Source organism: Pan troglodytes, chromosome 19 (genome assembly GCF_028858775.2).
Source record: "Pan troglodytes isolate AG18354 chromosome 19, NHGRI_mPanTro3-v2.0_pri, whole genome shotgun sequence".
In the NCBI taxonomy this organism is placed as follows: domain Eukaryota; kingdom Metazoa; phylum Chordata; class Mammalia; order Primates; family Hominidae; genus Pan; species Pan troglodytes.
Window position 1 is genome coordinate 93,568,433 of NC_072417.2, and position 19,273 is coordinate 93,587,705.

Consider the following 19,273-nt stretch of genomic DNA (forward strand, 5'->3'; position numbering starts at 1 on the left):
TCCTCCTGCCTTGGCCTCCAAAGTGCTGGGATTACAGGCCTGAGCCACTGTGCCCAGCCCTAAGATGTTTTGTTTTGTTTTGTTTTGTTTGTTTTACTGTTAGGACTAACCCTTATTTACACTGGGACAAGTTACAGAGAAACTCCTGCAATTGTTAACTGCCACTGGAGTCTACTGTAAGTTGCTTCGTGGCAACTGCAGAAGGGACCAGTGACTTCTATTTAGCTCCACCCACTGATGCTTGAAGTTCAGTGTGGCTCTCGGGGCTCCAGAAGCCTGAGGGGCAGCTGGCTGGGGCAGTTGGCTGGGGTCTGGAGAGTTCTGCAGAGCCCCTGTCTTCAGCTGCTGGTGAGGCAGCTTTGGCTTGAGCTGCGCTGGCTTTCTGAGTTCAGTCTGATGGGAGGGCACAGTCAGCACCCTCAGACCCTCCTCAGGAGTCCTGTGAGGCTCGGGCAAGTCAGGGGCAGAGGGACAATCCAACTAGAGGACCCTCCCAGACTCGGTCGTTGCCACCTGGACCCAGCCCCGGGAAGGCACCCGAGAAACCTGTAGTCCTGGGCTGACCACCAGTCCTGGTCCTCAGGGTATCCGCAGAGACCTGGCTGTCCAGAACTCCCAGGGTTTCAGCTGCTAGCTGGAGATGTGGCCCCTTGGCAACTCGATGTAGTAAAATACTGGAGAGTGTGCCAGAGTGTCATTTGCTACAAACAAACATTATACTGTGGTAAGCCCTAGTTTTTCAGTCATTGGCTCTTTGGCACCAACTTAATCACAAGGCCATTGGCCCCAAAGAAAGGCCTTGTAGGCGACTGTTTAGGGACACCTGTATTTTCCATCTGCCTTGGAACCTCTAGGCTCAGGCCCAATGCCTATTGAAGTAGATGTTTCGTAAGAGATTTGGGGGCAAATACCGGGATTTTAGAAAGATGCTGCACTCTCCTTCACTAAGTAGAAAGCTGAGAAATCCTGCCCTGAGGGGAAGAAACAGTTGTCTTCCTGACTGATGCATCCTAGACCAGCCAAGACTTCCTCCCGCTTTCCTTCTTCTAGAACTTTCCCCACTTCAGCCAGTATCTGTCATCCCCTGGGCTCCCACCCTCTCCATGTGCCGCGTTCATCGGGGCTGAGGGGAGCAGGAGAGGAGACGTTTCTGCTGGTGTCCCCGCGTAGCTGGAGGAGCTCGACTCGGCGTGCCTTCCCCTCCCCTTCCCATGATGCCCCCTAAACCCAGTCTGTATTGAGAGAGAAAGGTGGCACCGTTGATCATTACTCCAGGACAAGAGTCATAAAAGGACTGTGCCAGACAACCTAGGACCCCAGTGTTCCGTGGCGAACACTTCTAGGATGAGGCCCATCTCCTTCTCTGTTTCATCAATTGGATTAATTTTATTGTTTTCTAAAATAATGACTTTATGGTTTTTATTGAACCCATACTTTCTTATTCTAAACAGATTTCTTTTTTTTTTTTTTTTTTTTTTTTTTTTGAGGTAGAGTTTCACTCTGGCTCCTAGGCTGGAAAGCAGTGGCACCATCTCAGCTCTCTGCAACCGCCACTTCCCAGGTTCAAGCGATTCTCCTGCCTCAGCCTCCCGAGTAGCTGGGACTACAGGCGAGCACCACCACAGCCGGCTAATTTTTCTATTTCTAGTAGAAATGGGGTTTCACCATGTTGGCAGGCTGGTCTCGAACTCTGACCTCAAGTGATCTGCCTGCCTCAGCCTCTGAAAGTGCTGGATTGCAGGCGTGAGCCACCGCACCAGGCCTAAACAGATTTCTTTACAATCTACCACCATGAACAGCAAGCATTAGCATTGGTGAGGAGTGTTCCAGAATCCCTCTGCTCTCTGCCTCTCCATTTCTCTCCCCCTCTCTTTCTCTCTCATGCACACACACTCACACACACACACACACACACACACACACACACACGGAATGACAGGACAGACTGATCGGCAGATTGGATGAATGGATGGATGGGCACATAGATTGAGGGACTCCCAGAGATAAACTAACACCATTATATAAAAATGGGATCGTATTCTACGTGATTGAAATGTAAACTTTTAATTTTACTTAAATTTTAGTTCAGATCAGATGTTGCTGGCAAAAGTTTTTTTTTATTTTTTTTATTTTTTATGTACTGCTCCTTGAGGAACTGGGCTAACTCATAGGCAGTGCATCCAGATTCGGCATTTTTTTTTTTTTTTAGACAGAGTCTCGCACTGTCACCCTGGCTGGAGTGCAATGGCACAATCTCGGCTCACTGCAACCTCTGCCTCCCAGGTTCAAGTGATTCTCCTGCCTCAGCTTCCCAAGTAGCTGGGATTACAGGCACACACCACCACACCTGGCTAATTTTTTGTATTTTAGTACAGATGGGGTTTCACTATGTTGGCCAGACTGGTCTCGAACTCCTGACCTTGTGATCTGCCCACCTCGGCCTCCCAAAGTGCTGGGATTACAGGCGTGAGCCATCGCGCCCAGCCAAAAAATATTTTTTAATTGTTAAAAATAATAATGGAATGCCAAATGTAGTAGAACAGTTTCACAATGACAAGAACTATTAGTTCTTAAAAAATCCCCAAGATTCAGATAAGAGATTACAAAAACCTTGATAAATTAGTGACATTGTGTAAAATCAACAGTGCTGGGTTTGCTGGCTCAGACCTGTAATCATTGCATTTAGGGAGGCAGAGGCGGGAGGAGTGCTTGAGCCCAGGAGTTTGAGAGCCTGGCCAACATAGCAAGACCCCATTCTCTACAAAACGGAAAATAAAATAAAATAAAATCAGCATTTTGTTTTATTTTATTTATTTATTTGAGATGGAGTCTCGGTCTGTCTCCCTGGCTGGAGTGCAGTGGCGTGATCTCAGCTCACTGCAGCCTCTGCCTCCCGGGTTCAATCGATTCTCCTGCCTCAGCCTCCCAAGTAGTTGGGATTACAGGTATGTACCACCACACCCAGCTAATATTTGCATTTTTAGTAGAGACAGGGTTTTGCCATGTTGGCCAGACTGGTCTCGAACTCCCGACCTCAGGCGACCTGCCCATCTCTGCCTCCCAAAGTGCTGGGATTACAGGCATGAGCCACGTCGCCTGGACTTCCTTTATTTTAGATAGCACAGGGTCATGGAAGATAAAGTGATGCCTTCCTTCCCCTACCCCCTACCCCGATTTCTACTGCTTGCATTATTTCTTAGGGTAAAGAATCTTCTTAGGTGGCTGGAAGACTCTATTCCCACCGTAGTTTAGTCCTGGATGTGTGATTAAAGAAATCCAGTGGTTGCCCTGCGCTGAGAAGGACAGCCGGGCCTGGGTTCTCTCCTGGCTCAGTATAGCCCCCTCCCCACTCCTGCTGAGGACTCCCAGGGAAGCTGGAGGCAGCTCTGGGGCGTTTTCTCTGTCTTCCCTAGACTTTTCTTCAGCTGCCCAAACAGTAGAGGGATGCTGAAGCCCTCTCTTCCCGCAGTCTGTCCCTAAGGGTTGCGCTGGCACCTGCGCCCCCAGTGCCCCTTGGCAGCACTCCTTTGGTTTCAGGGCTTGTCTGCCATTTTTCTTTTTTTTTCTTTCTTTTTTTTTTTAAGACAGGGTCTCAGTCTGTCATCCAGGCTGGAGTGCAGTGATGCAATCTCATTTCACTGCAACCTCTGCCTCCCGGGCTTAAGTGATCCTGCCACCTCAGCCTCCCAAGTAGCTTGGGAACCACAGGCTCACGCTACCATGCCCGGCTAATTTTTGTATTTTTTGTAGAGACAGGGTTTCGCCATGTCACCCAGGCTGGTCTCAAACTCCTGGGCTCAAGCGATCTGCCTGCCTCAGCCTCCCAAAGTTCTGGGATTGCAGGTGTGAGCCAACATGCCCGGCCTGCTATTTTTCAGTTTGTGGCAGAAAAGTTGTTTTCCTTTCCTCATTTTGTGGTTGCTGCTTTATTCACTTATTTGTTTTTTTAACTTTTTAAAAAGCAACATTTGGTTCATTTCACCAGGAGCTGGGGAGGGAGGTACAGGAGGCTGCCCTGATCCTTTGTTGGGTTTGACCTGGAGACTTCGGGCTTGACATGACAGAGCGACTGCACCCACTGGTTGTCCTCTAAGAAGGCGTGAGGGGAACCCCAGACGCCTCTGCAGGAGCCAGAGACATTCCTAGGGGGTCACAGGGTCAGCTGAGGTGAACAGGGATTCTGGAATGAGGAAGCCAAGGGGATGGAAGGGAGGAGGCTGCCAGGGAAACGCCCAGAGCACGTGCTCCTGCCCGACACCTCCTGGCAGAGAACAGGAGCTGGCAAGAGAGGAAACCCGCTTGTGGTGGGGGCACTGAAAGGCAGGGCCTGGCTGGGATGGGGGCCCAGCCTAGGCTGAAAACGAAGAGAAAGGAAAGAGGGTGCCGGTGTCCCACGCACTGTGGACCCCCAGCCCTGGCCCTGGGGTGGCAGGGGCAGAACTGGGCACTGCAGGGACCTCCTCAGCCCACCCTCCTCCTGCTTCCTGGCAGGGATGAGAGAGGGAAGCAGGAGGCAGGGTGGGATTGCCAGCTGCTCTCGGATCGTTTTTTTTTTTTTTTTTTTTTTTTTAAGAGACGGGATCGTGCTATGTTGCTAGGCTAGTCTTGAACTCCTGGGCTCAAGTGATCCTCCTGCCTCTGCCTTCCAAATTACAGGCATGAGCCACTGCACCAAGCCTGGATCTTTTTTTTTTTGTTAAACAACTTTGTTGAGATATAACTCACGGCCAGACACAGTGGCTCACACCTATAATCCTAGCACTTTCGGAGGCTGAGGTGGGAGGATCACTTGAGCCTAGGAGTTTGAGACCAGCCCAGGCAACATAGTGAGACCCCCATCTCTACAGAAAACAACAACAACAACAAAAATGAGCCTGGCATGGCGGCACATATCTGTATTCCCAGATACTCCGGAGGCTAAGGTAGAGGATCACTTAAGCCCAGAAGACGGATGCTGCCGTGAGCTGAGATTGCACCATTGCACTCCAGCCTGAGCAACAGAGCAAGACCTTGTCTCAAAAAAAAAAAAAAAAGAGGAAGAGCTATAAACCATACGGCACACAATTCACCCGTTTAAGATGCTTTTAGTGTATTCACAGATGTGTGCAATCGCCGCCACAGTTAACTTTAGGACATTCCATCATCTGTAAAGGAAACATCCCCTACCTTTAGCTACCACCCTGATAGACAGGGGGCCTGAAGACCCCTCAGTGATGCAGGGCAGGGCTGGAGTGGGGGCCCTGGGCTGACTTTATTGCTCTGCTATTGCTGCCTTGAAATTCTGAATACGTTTTTAAAACAAACGCACCATCCTTTCATTTTGCCCTGAGCTCCACAGACGATATAGCTGGTCCTGAAGTGGGGCAGAGGATCATTCTGACTTGGAGTCAGACGCTAGCGACGCAGGCTTCTACTGGGTGGAGGCCCAGGAGCTCAGGAGCCTTCTGTGGGAGTGTGCCCATTGGCAGCGCATCCCTGTAGATGGACGGACAATTTCCACATCGCCTTTGCCCCTGTGCACGCTCCCTCTGGCTGCCGTCATAAATGACCACAAACTGGGTGGCTTAAAACAACAGAAATGTATTTGCTCGTGGTTCTGGAGGCCAGAGGTCCACACTCCAGGGGTGAACAGGGCCGCACCCCCATGAAGACTCCAGGGAGGGTCTGCTTCATGCCTTCTCTTGAGTTTCTAGTGTAGCCACCGACCCTTGGCGTGTCACTCCAGTCTCGGCCTCTGCCAACATGGGGTGATCATGGGGTGTCTAGGTCTAGGGCCCTTCTCCTCTTCTTCTTCTTCTTCTTTCTTTTTGTTTTAAGACAGGGTCTTGCTCTGTCGTCCAGGCTGGAGTGGAGTGGCACTATCTCAGCTCTGCAACCTACACCTCCCAGGCTCAAGCGATCCTCCCACCTCAGCCTCCTGAGTAGCTGCGACTACAGGTGTGCACCACAACACCTGGCTAATTAAAAAAAAATTTTTTTAGGCCAGGTGCAGTGGTTCATGCGTGTTATCCCAGCACTTTGGGAGGCCGAGGCAGGCCGATCACTTGAGGTCAGGAGATCGAGACCAGCCTGGCCAACATGGTGAAACCTTGTCTCTACTTAAAAATAAAGAATTAGCTGGGCATGGTGGCATGCACCTGTGATCTCAGATACTCAGAAGGCTGAGGCAGGAGAATTGCTTGAACCCGGGAGACAAAGGTTGCAGTGAGCCAAGATTGTGCCATTGCGCTGCAGCCTGGGAGACAAGAGCAAGACTCTGTCTCAAAAAAAAAAATTTTTTTTAGCAGATTTTAGCAGAGACAAGGTCTCACTGTGTTGCCCAGGCTGGTCTCAAACTCCTGAGCTCAAGCAATCTGCCCGCCTTGGCCTTTCAAAGTGTGGGATTACAGGCCTGAGCCACTGCACCCAGCCCTTCTCCTCTTTTATAAGGGCACCCATCCCTGGACTAGGGCCCACCCTAATGACCTCAACTTGATTACGCTGGCAGAGACTTATTCCCAAATGAGGTCCTATTTACAGGTACTGGGGGTCAAGGCTTCAGCATTCTTTTAGGGGGGGCCACAATCAGTGACACCCTGACTCGCAAGCCTCAATCACCTGTTCCAGTGAGAAACAGGACTGAGATCAGAAGGAATGAGGCAGAGCTGCCCTCGGCTGGTTCTCCTCTCCTCCTCACCTGCCCACCCCGGCCTCTGTGCCCGTCACTGTCCTCTCCAGCTGTTCTTCCTTCGGGGCAAGGAGACTCAGCAGAAGGGTACGAGTGGCCTGGCCCTGTGGGGAGCCGCAGACAGGCCTGTGGGTGCTTTGGATAACTACTGCGCCTGTCAACTCTCCTTGGTAGTCTAGGGTTCAAAGCCCAGGTCCATTCTAGAAGTCTGCTTCCAAGCGCTAAGGAAGCTTCAATAGTTACTGGGAAAACCACAGGGGTCAAAGGTCCGTCGAGTTATTTCCCGGATCCGAGTCTGACGTCTTTTCCCCGCCGCTTGCGGTGGTTGTGACCGAACTTTGAGTTTTGGAACAGGTCACATGGCTTTGAAATCACGGTCCATTCACCTGGTGCTGCTTTGGCTTCAGGCTCTTCCTTCTGCCCAGCTCCGTCCCACCCAGCAGCCCGCAGAGAAAGGAGGCAGCTGGCACCACACTGGGCTTTGGAGACACTGCGGGGACTGTGGACCCCACCCTGCTGCACGGAGCTCCTGCAAAAGCAAACCTGAGGACCTTGGTGAGTACTTCCGGATACCCGGCTCCTGGGACGGCTCGTGGCGCTGCTCCTGCACACACAACTCTCCAACGATCATTTTCCATGTTTTATTTTTATCTTTTAGTTTTTGAGATGGAGTCTCACTCTGTCACCCAGGCTGGAGTGCAATGATGCAATCTCAGCTTACTGCAACCTCCGCCTCCCAGGTTCAAGCGATTCTCCTACCTCAGCTTCTCAAGTAGCTGGGACTACAGGCACCTGTCACCATGCCTGGCTAATTTTTGTATTTTTAGAGACAGGGTTCGGCCATGTTGGTCAGGCTAGTCTCAAACTCCCGACCTCAGGTGATCTGCCCGCCTTGGCCTCCCAAAGTGCTGGGATTACAGGCATGAGCCACTGCGCCCAGCCCATTTTCCATTTTTCAGATGACAGGTGTTGATTTGCTCCGATTTTCAAGTATTTTTAGCATACAGATCCCTGCAAGAGGCATCTGTCTCCAGTGGTCCAGTCTCTCATTCCAAATGAAAAGAATCAAGTCACAGGAATTCATGGGTCTGTGAGGAATCGCTCCCACCTGTGCCCAGGAGATTAACAAAGGCGGTGGCTGCAGCTCTGTGAGCAGTGGAGAAAAATTAGGCACAACCTGATATCCTCCCACAGGAGCGTAAGTCCACTGTGGTTATTCATATCATTGAATCCCGTGCACAGTTTAAAGGACCGTGCATGTATCAAGCTGCATGTATCAGTATGAGAAACCTCAGAAGCCGTACAGCCTTGCACAGAACGATAGTTTCTGTGAAGTTCCAGCTAACACTGAAGGCACTGTTGAGGTAAAGCTGCTGTCTGCATGAAGTATCACGCAAAGATGCTATGTACTGTTTATACACACTTCCACTTGTAGGAAATGATTTTTAAAATATCATTTTTAGGCTGGAGTGTAATCCCAGCACTTTCAGAGGCTGAGGTAGACAGATCACCTGAGCCCAGAAGTTGGAGACCAGCCTGAGCAACATACGAAGATTCCATCTCTACAAAAATTAAAAAATAAGCCAGGCATGGTGGCGCATGCCTGCGGTCTCAGCTACTTGAGAGGCTGAGGTGGGAGGATTGCTTGGGTCTGGGAGCTCAAGGCTGCAGTGAGCCACGATCACGCTACTGCGTTCCAGCCTGGGCAACAGAGTGAGACCCTACCTCAAAAAAAAATCATTTTTAAATGATTTTAGAATGTCTGGCCAGAGAGGGAGGCAAGAGGGACTGAAGAGAACAAAAAGGCGCCATCTGCCTCGCGTTTCCTTAAAAAGAAACCTGAAGTGCAGAATGTCAAGATGGTTGAATCCGTACGGTAGATATGTGGATATTTGTTATTTGCAGGGTATTTGTTATTTGCAGGATTTTTTAATATGCTGAAAACAGTGCACAGTTTTAAAACATTTTAAAATTATTTAGATGGATTAATGGGCTAATGGCCTTATGTTGATGCCAGAGAGGGGCTCAGGCAGGGGCACAGTGGGGGACACAGCTCATCTCTCACTGGGATGGGAGGCTGGGCAGGTGACGGCTGAGGACCTCCAACAGCTCTTAGAGTCTGCACTAGCCAGCATGTTCCCTGAAGAGCAGGTGTTCCGGGCTGTAACGGCGAACTGCTTTGTGTATTCTGTCCAGACAGACCTGGGCTTGGGACATCAGCCCTGGTGGCAGCCCCAGATCAGCTGCAGCTCAGCCCTTTCAGGGACCTGTCCACCCTCTGTCTGCCTCGCCATCTTTGGAAGCCCACACCCCCCGCAGCCGAGCCGTGCTGGCCGTTACTACCCTGAAGTGTCTTCTGCGAGGCACTTGTGCCCAGTGTCACTCCCCAGCACATTTCCCTCAAGTGGAGTCCTCTGCGCAGTCCTCTGTGTCACTGTCCTGGGCCGCTGCAAACAAGGGACCACCTGCTGGGTAGTTGAAAACAATGGGAACTTTTTTTTTGGTTTTTTTAGACAGAGTCTTGCTCTGTTGCCCAGGCTGGAGTGCAGTGGCACAATCTCGGCTCTAGAGAAGCCGACAGTCTTGCTTCTAATGAAAATTACCTTTCATAAAGAACATATAAAGCAGCATTTCCAAAGTGCAGCACCCCTACTGTTATTTGTTTGTTTGTTTGGTTGTGTGTTTGTTTACCGGGACAGGGTCTCCCTCTGTCACCCAGGCTGGAGTGCAGTGGCACAATCTCAGCTCACCACAACCTCTGTATCCCAGGCTCAAGTGATCCTCCTGCCTCAGCCTCCCAAGTAGCTGGGATTGCAGGTGCATACCACCATGCCTGACTAATTTTTGTATTTTTAGTAGAGACAGGGTTTCACCATATTTGCCAGGCTGGTCTCGAACTCCTAGGCTTGAGCAATCCTTCCCCCTTCGCCTCTCAAAGTGCTGGGATTATAGGCGTGAGCCAATACGCCTAGCCTACTACCATTATTTTAGATGAATTTCTAAAAAAAAAAAAAAAGTATTTATTTACTTTAATTTTTTAGAAAAAGCTGTAACTGACACAACAAAGTGTGATTTAGTGACTTTATTGCTTAGGATTGCGGTAGAGAAGGTGGGGCCGTGGCACTCAATCTTACACAGAGGGAGAAACCAGAATGGCAAATGGCCACTGGAATGCTTCCTCTGCCATAAACATCTCAGGACTGTGGGTTCTGACTGGCAAAGAGTGCGCCTTGCTAATTTTACGATGGAGTTGATTTTAAAACAGTGTCACCCTGGCTATCCTGGGGTCCTGCTTCCCTGACAACTCCACCCCCATGGCCACCCCTCCTAGGGTCCTCCCAGCGCCCAGCCATGGGGGAACTGTGCCGCAGGGACTCCGCACTCACGGCACTGGACGAGGAGACACTGTGGGAGATGATGGAGAGCCACCGCCACAGGATCGTACGCTGCATCTGCCCCAGCCGCCTCACCCCCTACCTGCGCCAGGCCAAGGTGCTGTGCCAGCTGGACGAGGAGGAGGTGCTGCACAGCCCCAGGCTCACCAACAGCGCCATGCGGGCCGGTGAGTGCGGCTCCCTCTTCCCCACCTCTTCCAGCTTCCCACGGCCCACATGGCTCCACTGTCTGCCTCTGTCTTCGGGGGGTCTCTTCTCGTCCTGTCTCTTATAAAAACACTTGCTGTTGCATTTAGGGCCCACCTGGATAACCAGGATGATCTGATCTTGAAATCATTAACTTATATCTGCAAAGGCCCTTTTCCCAAAAAAGGTCATCTGGACAGGTTCCAGGTGGATGTGTCTTTGAAGGGGAACCACCATTCACACCACTACAGCTGTCTCTGGAGTCCGTTCTGATGTTCCGAGTAGTGGTTATTCATTAAAAAATGGGGATGGTAATGGCTTTACTGTATACGGTTGTTAGGAGAAGCAAATGAGTTACTGTTTATAAAACAGTCACTGCAAAGCTGGGGCCATAGAAAACAGGCAGTAGGTGGTAGCTGTCAACATGATAATGTTCATGCATGTTGGCGTACGAACCCCAAACACAGGAGAGATTGATGCACGCTGGTCATTCTGGCTGAGAGAGATGGGCTCTGGGCCCTGGGCGTGGAAGGCCCCGAGGCTCTCTGGGACCTGTCCCCCGCAGCCCCGGGGTGCCACTCTGCTTTCTGTGCGCAGCTCCAAAGCTGACAGCACCGTGGTGGGACCCTGCGTCTGCATCACCCACCAGCTTGCCAGGGAGGTGCTTGCAAGCAGGGACCCACCTCCTCACCCTGTCCCGGTCCCCCCACACTCGCCAGAGCACTGGGGTTGCAGTAGTTGCTCGATAAATGCCAGCTTTGCCCTTCTTGAGTCTGACTGAGGTCATGTGGTTAAAGGGAGCCTGTGAGAACAGTGAGGGCGCATCCCACCTGGCAGATCCCGCAAAACCGCTTTCACCTCCCGATTCTTACATGTGCGGGGGGTTTCCCAGCCCCAGGCCTCTCCCCCGTGGGGAAGCCAGTCAGGGAGCCCAGCCCCCTTGGTCGCTGGGTTCTGCCCAGACAGACGGTTCTGCCTCCCAAGGGCACTTGCTGGATTTGCTGAAGACTCGAGGGAAGAACGGGGCCATCGCCTTCCTGGAGAGCCTGAAGTTCCACAACCCTGACGTCTACACCCTGGTCACCGGGCTGCAGCCTGATGTTGACTTCAGCAACTTTAGCGGTGAGAGCTCTGACTTTGACGGTTTGGCAGGCACTTCTAGGAACCTCAGGCTCCTGGTAACCCCAGGTGCCCCGCTTACCTGCCGATTTGCCCTACTCCCCCTTCCCTCCAGGCTGCAGTTCCTGTCCCAGCCCCAGCACTCTGAGGGTGAGGAACCCCCTCACTGTATTGGGGTTGGATAGGATAAGGAGCCCCTGGGCCTTGACTCTAAAGGGTCGGTCCTTAGTTACCCAGTGCCAAAAGGAGACCCCTGAGCGGTGGGGTGGGGAGAATCTGCTTGGAGAGACACAAGCAAAGGGCAAGGGAGTGTCTCCTGGAGTCCACCTTTAACCTTGCGGCTTTGCTGGAGGGGCCAGAACGGCCCAGCCTCAGCTCTTAGGAGGCGACAGAGCGGCCCCGGCCAGAGGGTACAGGGCCTCGGCAGGGCCGCGGAGCCTTCTGTGCACTGCTCACCATTTTCCTTCAGGGAGTAATTCTAGGCTTCCCTGGAGTAGCTGTTGAAAGATTTAGGTATTGAAAGGAGCAGGAGCAGGACTCACACGACCCAAAACAGTGGAGAATAGACCATTTTCCCTGTGTTCCAGCACGGTGTGTGTTTATGTTCTTTAGAGTTCTAGTACGCAGATTCGTATTCTTTTTTTTATCTTTTTCTCAGGATAACGTTAAAATGAGTTAGCAGTGAGTGCATTTCAGCTACCGAGGAGGGTCATTAGGTCTGAACAGTGGGGTCTCACGGGGAAGGTCAGAGTGGGTAACCCTCGTGCCAAAATCGGGAGTCACGCTGTTTATTCAACCAAAAGACCAAGTCTGCTTGAGGTCCAGGAGCTTTTAAGGAGACCAGCAGGTTAAAGCTGGGGGCCTGCTGGGGAGTCTGGGCAAGGCTGTGGGGGCATGGGAGTCATGCCTCGGCCCACCGGCCCATCTGTGCACCTGCACACCTGCCCACATACCCACCCGCCCACATGCTCACCCGCCCACATGCTCACCTGCCCACATGCTCACCTGCCCACCTGCTCACCTGCTCACCTACCCACCTGCCCACCTATGACCTCCCTACCTGCTCACTTGCTCACCTGCCCATCTGCCCACAGGTCTCATGGAGACATCCAAGCTGACCGAGTGCCTGGCTGGGGCCATCGGCAGCCTGCAGGAGGAGCTGAACCAGGAAAAGGGGCAGAAGGAGGTGCTGCTGCGGCGGTGCCAGCAGCTGCAGGAGCACCTGGGCCTGGCCGAGACCCGTGCCGAGGGCCTGCACCAGCTGGAGGCTGACCACAGCCGCATGAAGCGTGAGGTTAGCGCACACTTCCATGAGGTGCTGAGGCTGAAGGACGAGATGCTCAGCCTCTCGCTGCACTACAGCAATGCGCTGCAGGAGAAGGAGCTGGCCGCCTCACGCTGCCGCAGCCTGCAGGAGGAGGTAGGGGGACACCCTGCACCCCGGCGCGACCCTGCTGCCGTCTGCCCCCAGGCCTTTGTACTAGCTGGTCCATCTCCCTGGAACTCCTTTCCCCTCTTCCTTGTCTAACACTTCCCTGCCCCAAGAGCCTTGGCTGAGACCCCTCCGGGAAGCTGATCCTTCCCCTCCCCAGGAGGCCACCCAGGCCCCTCTGTGTAGCCTGCATGGCGGCAAGGTGTGCCTCGTCCAGTAGCTGCCCGTGGCCTGGCTGGCTTGTCTGTGAACTGCCCGTCCTGCTGACGCCTGGGCAGGTCTGGACACACTCTGGGCTGCATATTTGTAGGGACGCCTACGTCCCACTGCCCAGCTGCGGCAGTGACATGGGATAGTCGGCCTCTGTCATCCTCCTTTGTCCTTCTCAGCTGGTCCTGGACTCAGGCGGGGAGGGCAGGAGGGTTCTCAAGTGAGGCCTCTGAAACTCAGTGTGTTTCACTCACTTTTCTTTGGGGATGATGATCTGACTGATTGGTAAGGCTTCTCAAAATATTGAGGATGTGCACTCCTTGTCATTTTGGCATTTGCTTTTTACCTTTATTATTATTACTATTATTTTTAATTTTTTAGAGACACTATCTCGCTCTGTCACCAAGGCTGGAGTGCAGTGGTACAATCCTAGCTCACTACAGCCTTAAACTCCTGAGTTCAAGTGATCCCCAGCCTCCCGAGTAGCTGGGACTACAGATTGTGCCACCATACCCAGCTAATTAAAAACAATTTTTTTTGAGATGGGGGTTCTCATTCTGTTGCCCAGGCTGGTCTCAGACTCTTGGGCTCAGGCGATCCTCCCACCTCGGCCTCCAAAGTGCTGGGATTACAGGTGTGAGCCCCTGCGCTGGCCAGCGCTTTGCCTTTAATCATGACATTTGTTGTTTGTTTTTAATTTTTTACTTCTTATTTAGAAATAATTCCAAATATATATTTTTAAATCACACAAATAAAAATAGTACAAATAATACCCACCTACCCTTGCTTTATCATTTGTACTTTTACTCTCTCGTGGCCCTTTACCCCCACCAAACCCTTCAATGTCTACTTCCTGAAAATCAGCACCTGCCCCTATATAGCCACAGTGCAGTTCTCAACTTCAGTCTTTTTGGTATGGACGCCCTGTTTTTATCCAATCCGCCTGTGTTCTGGTTTTATCATCTGTCCCAGTGACTCCTTCACAGCCTTTCCCCCAGCCCAGGGTCGGGCCCTGTGTTCTGCTGTTCCTCTCTTTAGCCACCTTCATTTGGGAACAGCCCACAGCCTTTCTTTGTCTATTATGAGGTGGCCCTCTTTAAAGCCCCCACCCCTTCCCTTTGATGATAGACGACCTCTCATTTGGGGTTTGTCTTGTGTTTCCCACATGTATACAGAAATTATGTTCTTTGGCCGGGACCCTGCACGGGGGGTGCTGGCCTGACTCAGGGCATCTCCTCAAGGGCTCTCGAGGTCCTGTCGCCCCTCACAGGGGACGTCACCGTCCACCATTTGTCAAGGTGCAGGCCAATTGCTCTACTGCAGAATGGCTCTTTCTTTTCTTCCCTGCAACTGATAAATATCTCGGGTGTGGGGCGCTGAGACCAGCAAGCACCCTGCTCCTGGTGGACATTTCCCAGGATGTAGCCGTGGTGACTCTGGCGGGAGCTGGCCCCTACCCTGGGAGCTGTGAATGACGACCGTGCCAGTGCTCCACCTTGCTGCTGCCCACGGCCTCTGCCTTCCCTTCTCCCGTGGCTGACTCTGGACCAGGCCAGCCCACTTTGCTGCTGCCCACGGCCTCTGCCTTCCCTTCTCCCGTGGCTGACTCTATTCTTGGCACAGTTCATGGGTTCCTACTCTGCAGGGGTCTGACCTCTCACTGTCCTTAATGATTTTGGTCTCAAATGGACCCAGATGTGACCAATGGAACCCTTCAACCAGCTCCGTGTCCTAAGACGGGTCCCTTGTTTTTGGAGCACCAACTTCTTTTCTGGCCTCACAAGATATTCCAGGGTCATCTTGTACCCGGCCTACCCCAAATCCAGGCTCAGCCCATTCTCTGAGGGCCCCACTTCCTTTTTTTATTTTTATTTTTTGGTTTGTTTTTTTGAGACAGAGTCTCACTCTGCTACCCAAGCTGGAGTGCAGTGGTGCCATCTCAGCCCACTGCAATCTCCATCTCCCGGGTTCAAGCAATTCTCCTGCCTCAGTCTCCCAAGCAGCTGGGATTATAGGCGCTCACCACCACACCTGGCTAATTTTTCGTATTTTTAGTAGAGACGGGGTTTTGCCATGTTGGCCAGGCTGGTCTCAAACTCCTGACCTCAGGTGATCCGCCCACCTCGGTCTCCCAAAGTGCTGGGATTACAGGCATGAGCCACCACGCCCGGCCTCCTGCCTCCTTTTAGAGAACAAGATGTGGGCGTAGGTGTGTCCATCACTACTAGGGTGTCTTTGCTTCTCAGCCCTTTCAGGGGACAGAGCTAGGAAACACACACACACATATGGACATATACATACACATATGCACACACATACTTGTCTGTGTACACACACATACTCATATGCATGGAAGTATACATATAGTTCACGTGCATACTTCAGAAATCATGGGTTCTCACCCATACCTCTAATTCCAACCCATGCCCTGCGGCTTTTTCTTGCCTTCTCCTGTTCCGTACGTGTGTGCTCCTTCCCCAGGGGGAATGCTGCTCCCAGCGTCACCAGCACATTCAGACCCGTGCTCAGTCCTGCAGCACATCTCAAATAGTTTCAGAATCACTCTGCCCATACCACTGCCATTAACAGCCCCACTAAGACGGGTGCCGGACTTGTTTGTAATTCACCTCCCCCCGCCAGCCAATCTTGCTCAAGGCTGAGGGTTTGTAATCAAACACTGTGTTTGTGAGTCACTGTATCTTCGCTCTCTCTGTCCTTGTCTGTCTGTCTCTCTCTTCTTTGTGGTTATGGTGTCTGTTGGAAATAGAATTCGGTTTATTTGTTCTGGTTCACTTTCAGTCTCATGTTTTCCTGTTCCCTTCCAGCTCTGACTTGATTTTACTTTTTGAATCTGTAGACGGTGACATGCCCAGCCCAGCTGGACCATTGCAGGAGCTGGGAACTTGTGAATTGAGAATGTGCTAACCGGGTGTCGGGAGGGGAAAGTCCAGGTGGAAAGGTCCTTCTTGGCCACAGCCCAGGGGTGAGCACCAGCACCCACCCCGACGTGCAGACTTCCCGGGCTTGCCTCACGGGGAAAGTCCTGCCTCCCCAGGGCTGCCACACCCAGGACAGGAAGAGGCCGGGCCCATGGCTCGAGCTCCAAGTTTCTCTTGGGCTGCTGTCCAGAGGAAGGAGGCCAGCAGGACCTGGTGGGATAGTCCCTGGAAGGCCAGGGCAAGTCAACACAGGAGCTTTGCTGTCTGAACAGCCCCGGTCCCGCGTTCCCAGGCACGTCTACCCCTCCGACCTGACTTTCCTCTCTCTTACTTCTTACTGACTTCCATGACTCCAAATTCCCTTTCTTGATGTATTTAGCAGAATATGGACAAGCAGGGAAGCCGGGGAGCATGCTGGCCATCACTGCCGGCTGCTCAGCTGTAGAGATCCAGGAGTTGGTTATCAAGGCCTCTTGGTCTATTCCTGGGACCCTAACCCTGGATGTAGTTCAACCGCGGTGCCTCATCTATAAAACAGAGCTGAAAGGCCTCTGTCCTCCCAGCCCCAGTTGAATATTTGGGACTATTCATTAGGTGAACCCTTTCGTGGGTTTTTCAGTCTCAAGGCAGGAAGCCCCCTGAGTGCTAAAAGCATCATTAGGAGGAAGGGTGAGAAATGCCCCCAGCTCCTGATCAGGGGAGAAGCTGTTTCCATCGCCCTTCCTGTCGCCTCCCCACCGCACAGCTGTATCTACTGAAGCAGGAGCTGCAGCGAGCCAACATGGTTTCCTCCTGCGAGCTGGAATTGCAAGAGCAGTCCCTGAGGACGGCCAGCCACCAGGAGTCCAGGGATGAGGAGCTGAACCGCCTGAAGGAGGAGAATGAGAAACTGCGCTCGCTGACTTTCAGCCTGGTAGGTTCCGGTCCCCCCAGCAGAGAGCAGCCTCCTGCCTTGGGGGCTTGGCCCCCAGGCTGTGGGGTTTCTGACAGGTGGTTTAATTAAGGTGAGGCTAAGAACAAGAGATGAAATTTAGTGACTCATCTCACCCACTTTCTCTTTACCTCCTTCCTTCCTGCTGTTCCCCAGACCCCAAAATTGGCAGAATTAAAAGCTGCTGGAACAGAATTAAAAGCTGGAACTGGGCACAGTGGCTCATTCCTGTAATCCCAGCACTTGGGAGGCCAAGATGGGCAGATAGCTTGAGCTCAGGAGTTCGAGACCAGCCTGGGCAACATGGCGAGACCCCATCTCTACAAAAAATACAAAAAGTAGCCAGGCATGGTGGTGCACACCTGTGGTCCCAGCTACTTGGGAGGCTGAGGTGGGAGGATCGCTTGACCCTGGGAGTTTCAGGCTGCAGGGAGCTGAGATCACGCCACTGCACTCCAGCCTGGGCGACAGAGGGAGACCCTGTCTCAAACAAATAAAAGTAAAAGCCGCTGGAGGTGCATCACAATGCCCGACTTGGTGGGTTTACTGCAGCGACTGTGTTTTGGAGTGGACTTGGCCAATTGTAAAGCATGCGATTCGCGTTAAGGATGGGGGAAAGAAACCTTTCTGCCTGGAAAGACTCCGCCCTCTGGGCCTCAGGTACACTGGAGAGAGGGGGGCTCTGAAGCGGAGCAGTGAGTGAGCAATGACCCTTGGCGTCTCCTCCTCGGCCCCTCTCAGTAGATTGGTATTTATTGAGATATTCCTTCCATAAGCATTCACTGGGCCCAGGGCACTGGCCATCTTGCAGCCTGGATTGTGTCCCTGTTTATAAGCTCCTTCCTGGGAAGTGAGTGTCAGAGGGGAATGACCTGTCTGCTGGTTTCTCCCTTGCTGTGAAACTGCCGGTAGATCTGTTGAAGGAGAAGGCTGACCTGGTAAAGGGAGGAACTGGTGTCCTCAGAGGTTGCCAGCTTCCTGTGTTCCTTCTCCTTGGCCATGAATCTGCACTTTTCCCAGGCGTGATGGGTGGCTTTTCCGTGGCTTCTCTCCTGCCCGGTGTAGAGTAGTAAGACTGCATCCGTCCACACACCTGACCGTGCAGTTGCCGCCGTCTTCTCGGGATTCTGCTTGCCTAGGGCAGGCCTCTGGGGAAGCCAGCACCCCAAGCTGACCTCTCTCTGCCCCAGGCGGAGAAGGACATTCTGGAGCAGAGCCTGGACGAGGCACGGGGGAGCCGACAGGAGCTGGTGGAGCGCATCCACTCGCTGCGGGAGCGGGCCGTGGCTGCCGAGAGGCAGCGAGAGCAGGTGCCGTGTGACCCCTTCCTCCCTTGTGACCCTCCTGGGGCTTGTCTCAGGGGTGCGGACAGGTCTGTGGGGAAGCCAGATTCCTTCATCCACACCGAGCTCACATAATTTTGCTGAATGAATCTGTCGGCCTGTTCATCTGTCCCTTTGTCAGCGCCACCCTAAGCACCGACTCGCACCCCACAGCTAAGACCATGGTCAGGCAGATGCGTGATTCAAATGCAGGGGATTTCAGGGCCCGGGCCCCGGGGAGAGCCAGGGACTTAGGTGAGGAGGGAACGGGGAGGAAAGGAGACGGTAGAAGAGAAGAGGACAGGGAGGGAAAATTGTTTTTCTGGGACATTAAAAAAGCAAAACACAACTATGCATGCAACATCCCCTCATTGTTTTAGTTCAGATATAATCAGCCTAAGCAACTTTCTAGATGTACCTCGAAATCTAGCACTTAAGAGACGAGCGAGGCCGGGCGCGGTGGCCCACGCGTGTAGTCAGCACTTTGGAAGGCCGAGGCGGGCGGATCACTTGAGGTCAGGAGTTCCAGACCAGCCTGGCCAATATAGTGAAACCCTGTCTCTACTAAAAATACAAAAATTAGCTGGGCCTGGTGGTGTGTGCCTATAATCCCAGCTACTAGGGAGACTGAGGCACGAGAATCACTTGAACCCGGGAAGCAGAGGTTGCAGTGAGCCGAGATTGCGCCATTGCACTCCAGCCTTGGCATCGCAGCGAGTCTCTGTCTCAAAAAAAAAAAAAAAAAAAAAAGAGAGAGAGAGAGAGACGAGTGAGAATTGACCTTATTTCATCCCTAGAACTGTCTCCCTCCCTCCACCCCTGGGTTCCCCGACCCCCTTCTAAGCCCAGACCCTCAGAGCTGCTGAGCTCCACGGTCCATGTGTCCCACTCTGTCCAGTACTGGGAAGAGAAGGAACAGACCCTGCTGCAGTTCCAGAAGAGTAAGATGGCCTGCCAGCTCTACAGGGAGAAGGTGAACGCGCTGCAGGCCCAGGTGTGCGAGCTGCAGAAGGAGCGAGACCAGGTACCTGAGAGGCCAGGCCCACCCCACCACCCCATGCTTGCTTCCCCA

General features: G+C 52.6%; 1 protein-coding gene across 8 annotated transcripts in view; it reads left to right on the forward strand.

The window, feature by feature from the left end:
* Nucleotides 1–2,101: 2,101 nt before the first annotated feature.
* Nucleotides 2,102–19,273, forward strand: part of CARD14 (caspase recruitment domain family member 14) — a 35,470-nt gene continuing 18,298 nt past the window's right edge. For 2 of the 8 annotated variants that reach the window (XM_024350734.3, XM_063799422.1), the window contains exons 1-7: nt 2,102–7,222; nt 9,999–10,229; nt 11,233–11,370; nt 12,462–12,787; nt 16,694–16,861; nt 18,070–18,189; nt 19,100–19,225. In XM_024350734.3, the coding sequence (XP_024206502.2) occupies nt 7,027–7,222; nt 9,999–10,229; nt 11,233–11,370; nt 12,462–12,787; nt 16,694–16,861; nt 18,070–18,189; nt 19,100–19,225 (1,305 nt within the window). In that variant the 5' untranslated portion in view covers nt 2,102–7,026. Of the gene's footprint in view, nt 7,223–7,250; nt 7,866–9,998; nt 10,230–11,232; nt 11,371–12,461; nt 12,788–16,693; nt 16,862–18,069; nt 18,190–19,099; nt 19,226–19,273 lie in introns of those variants that run through there. The other 6 variants (XR_002940301.3, XM_024350732.3, XM_024350726.3 and 3 more) reach the window with 4 other exon arrangements.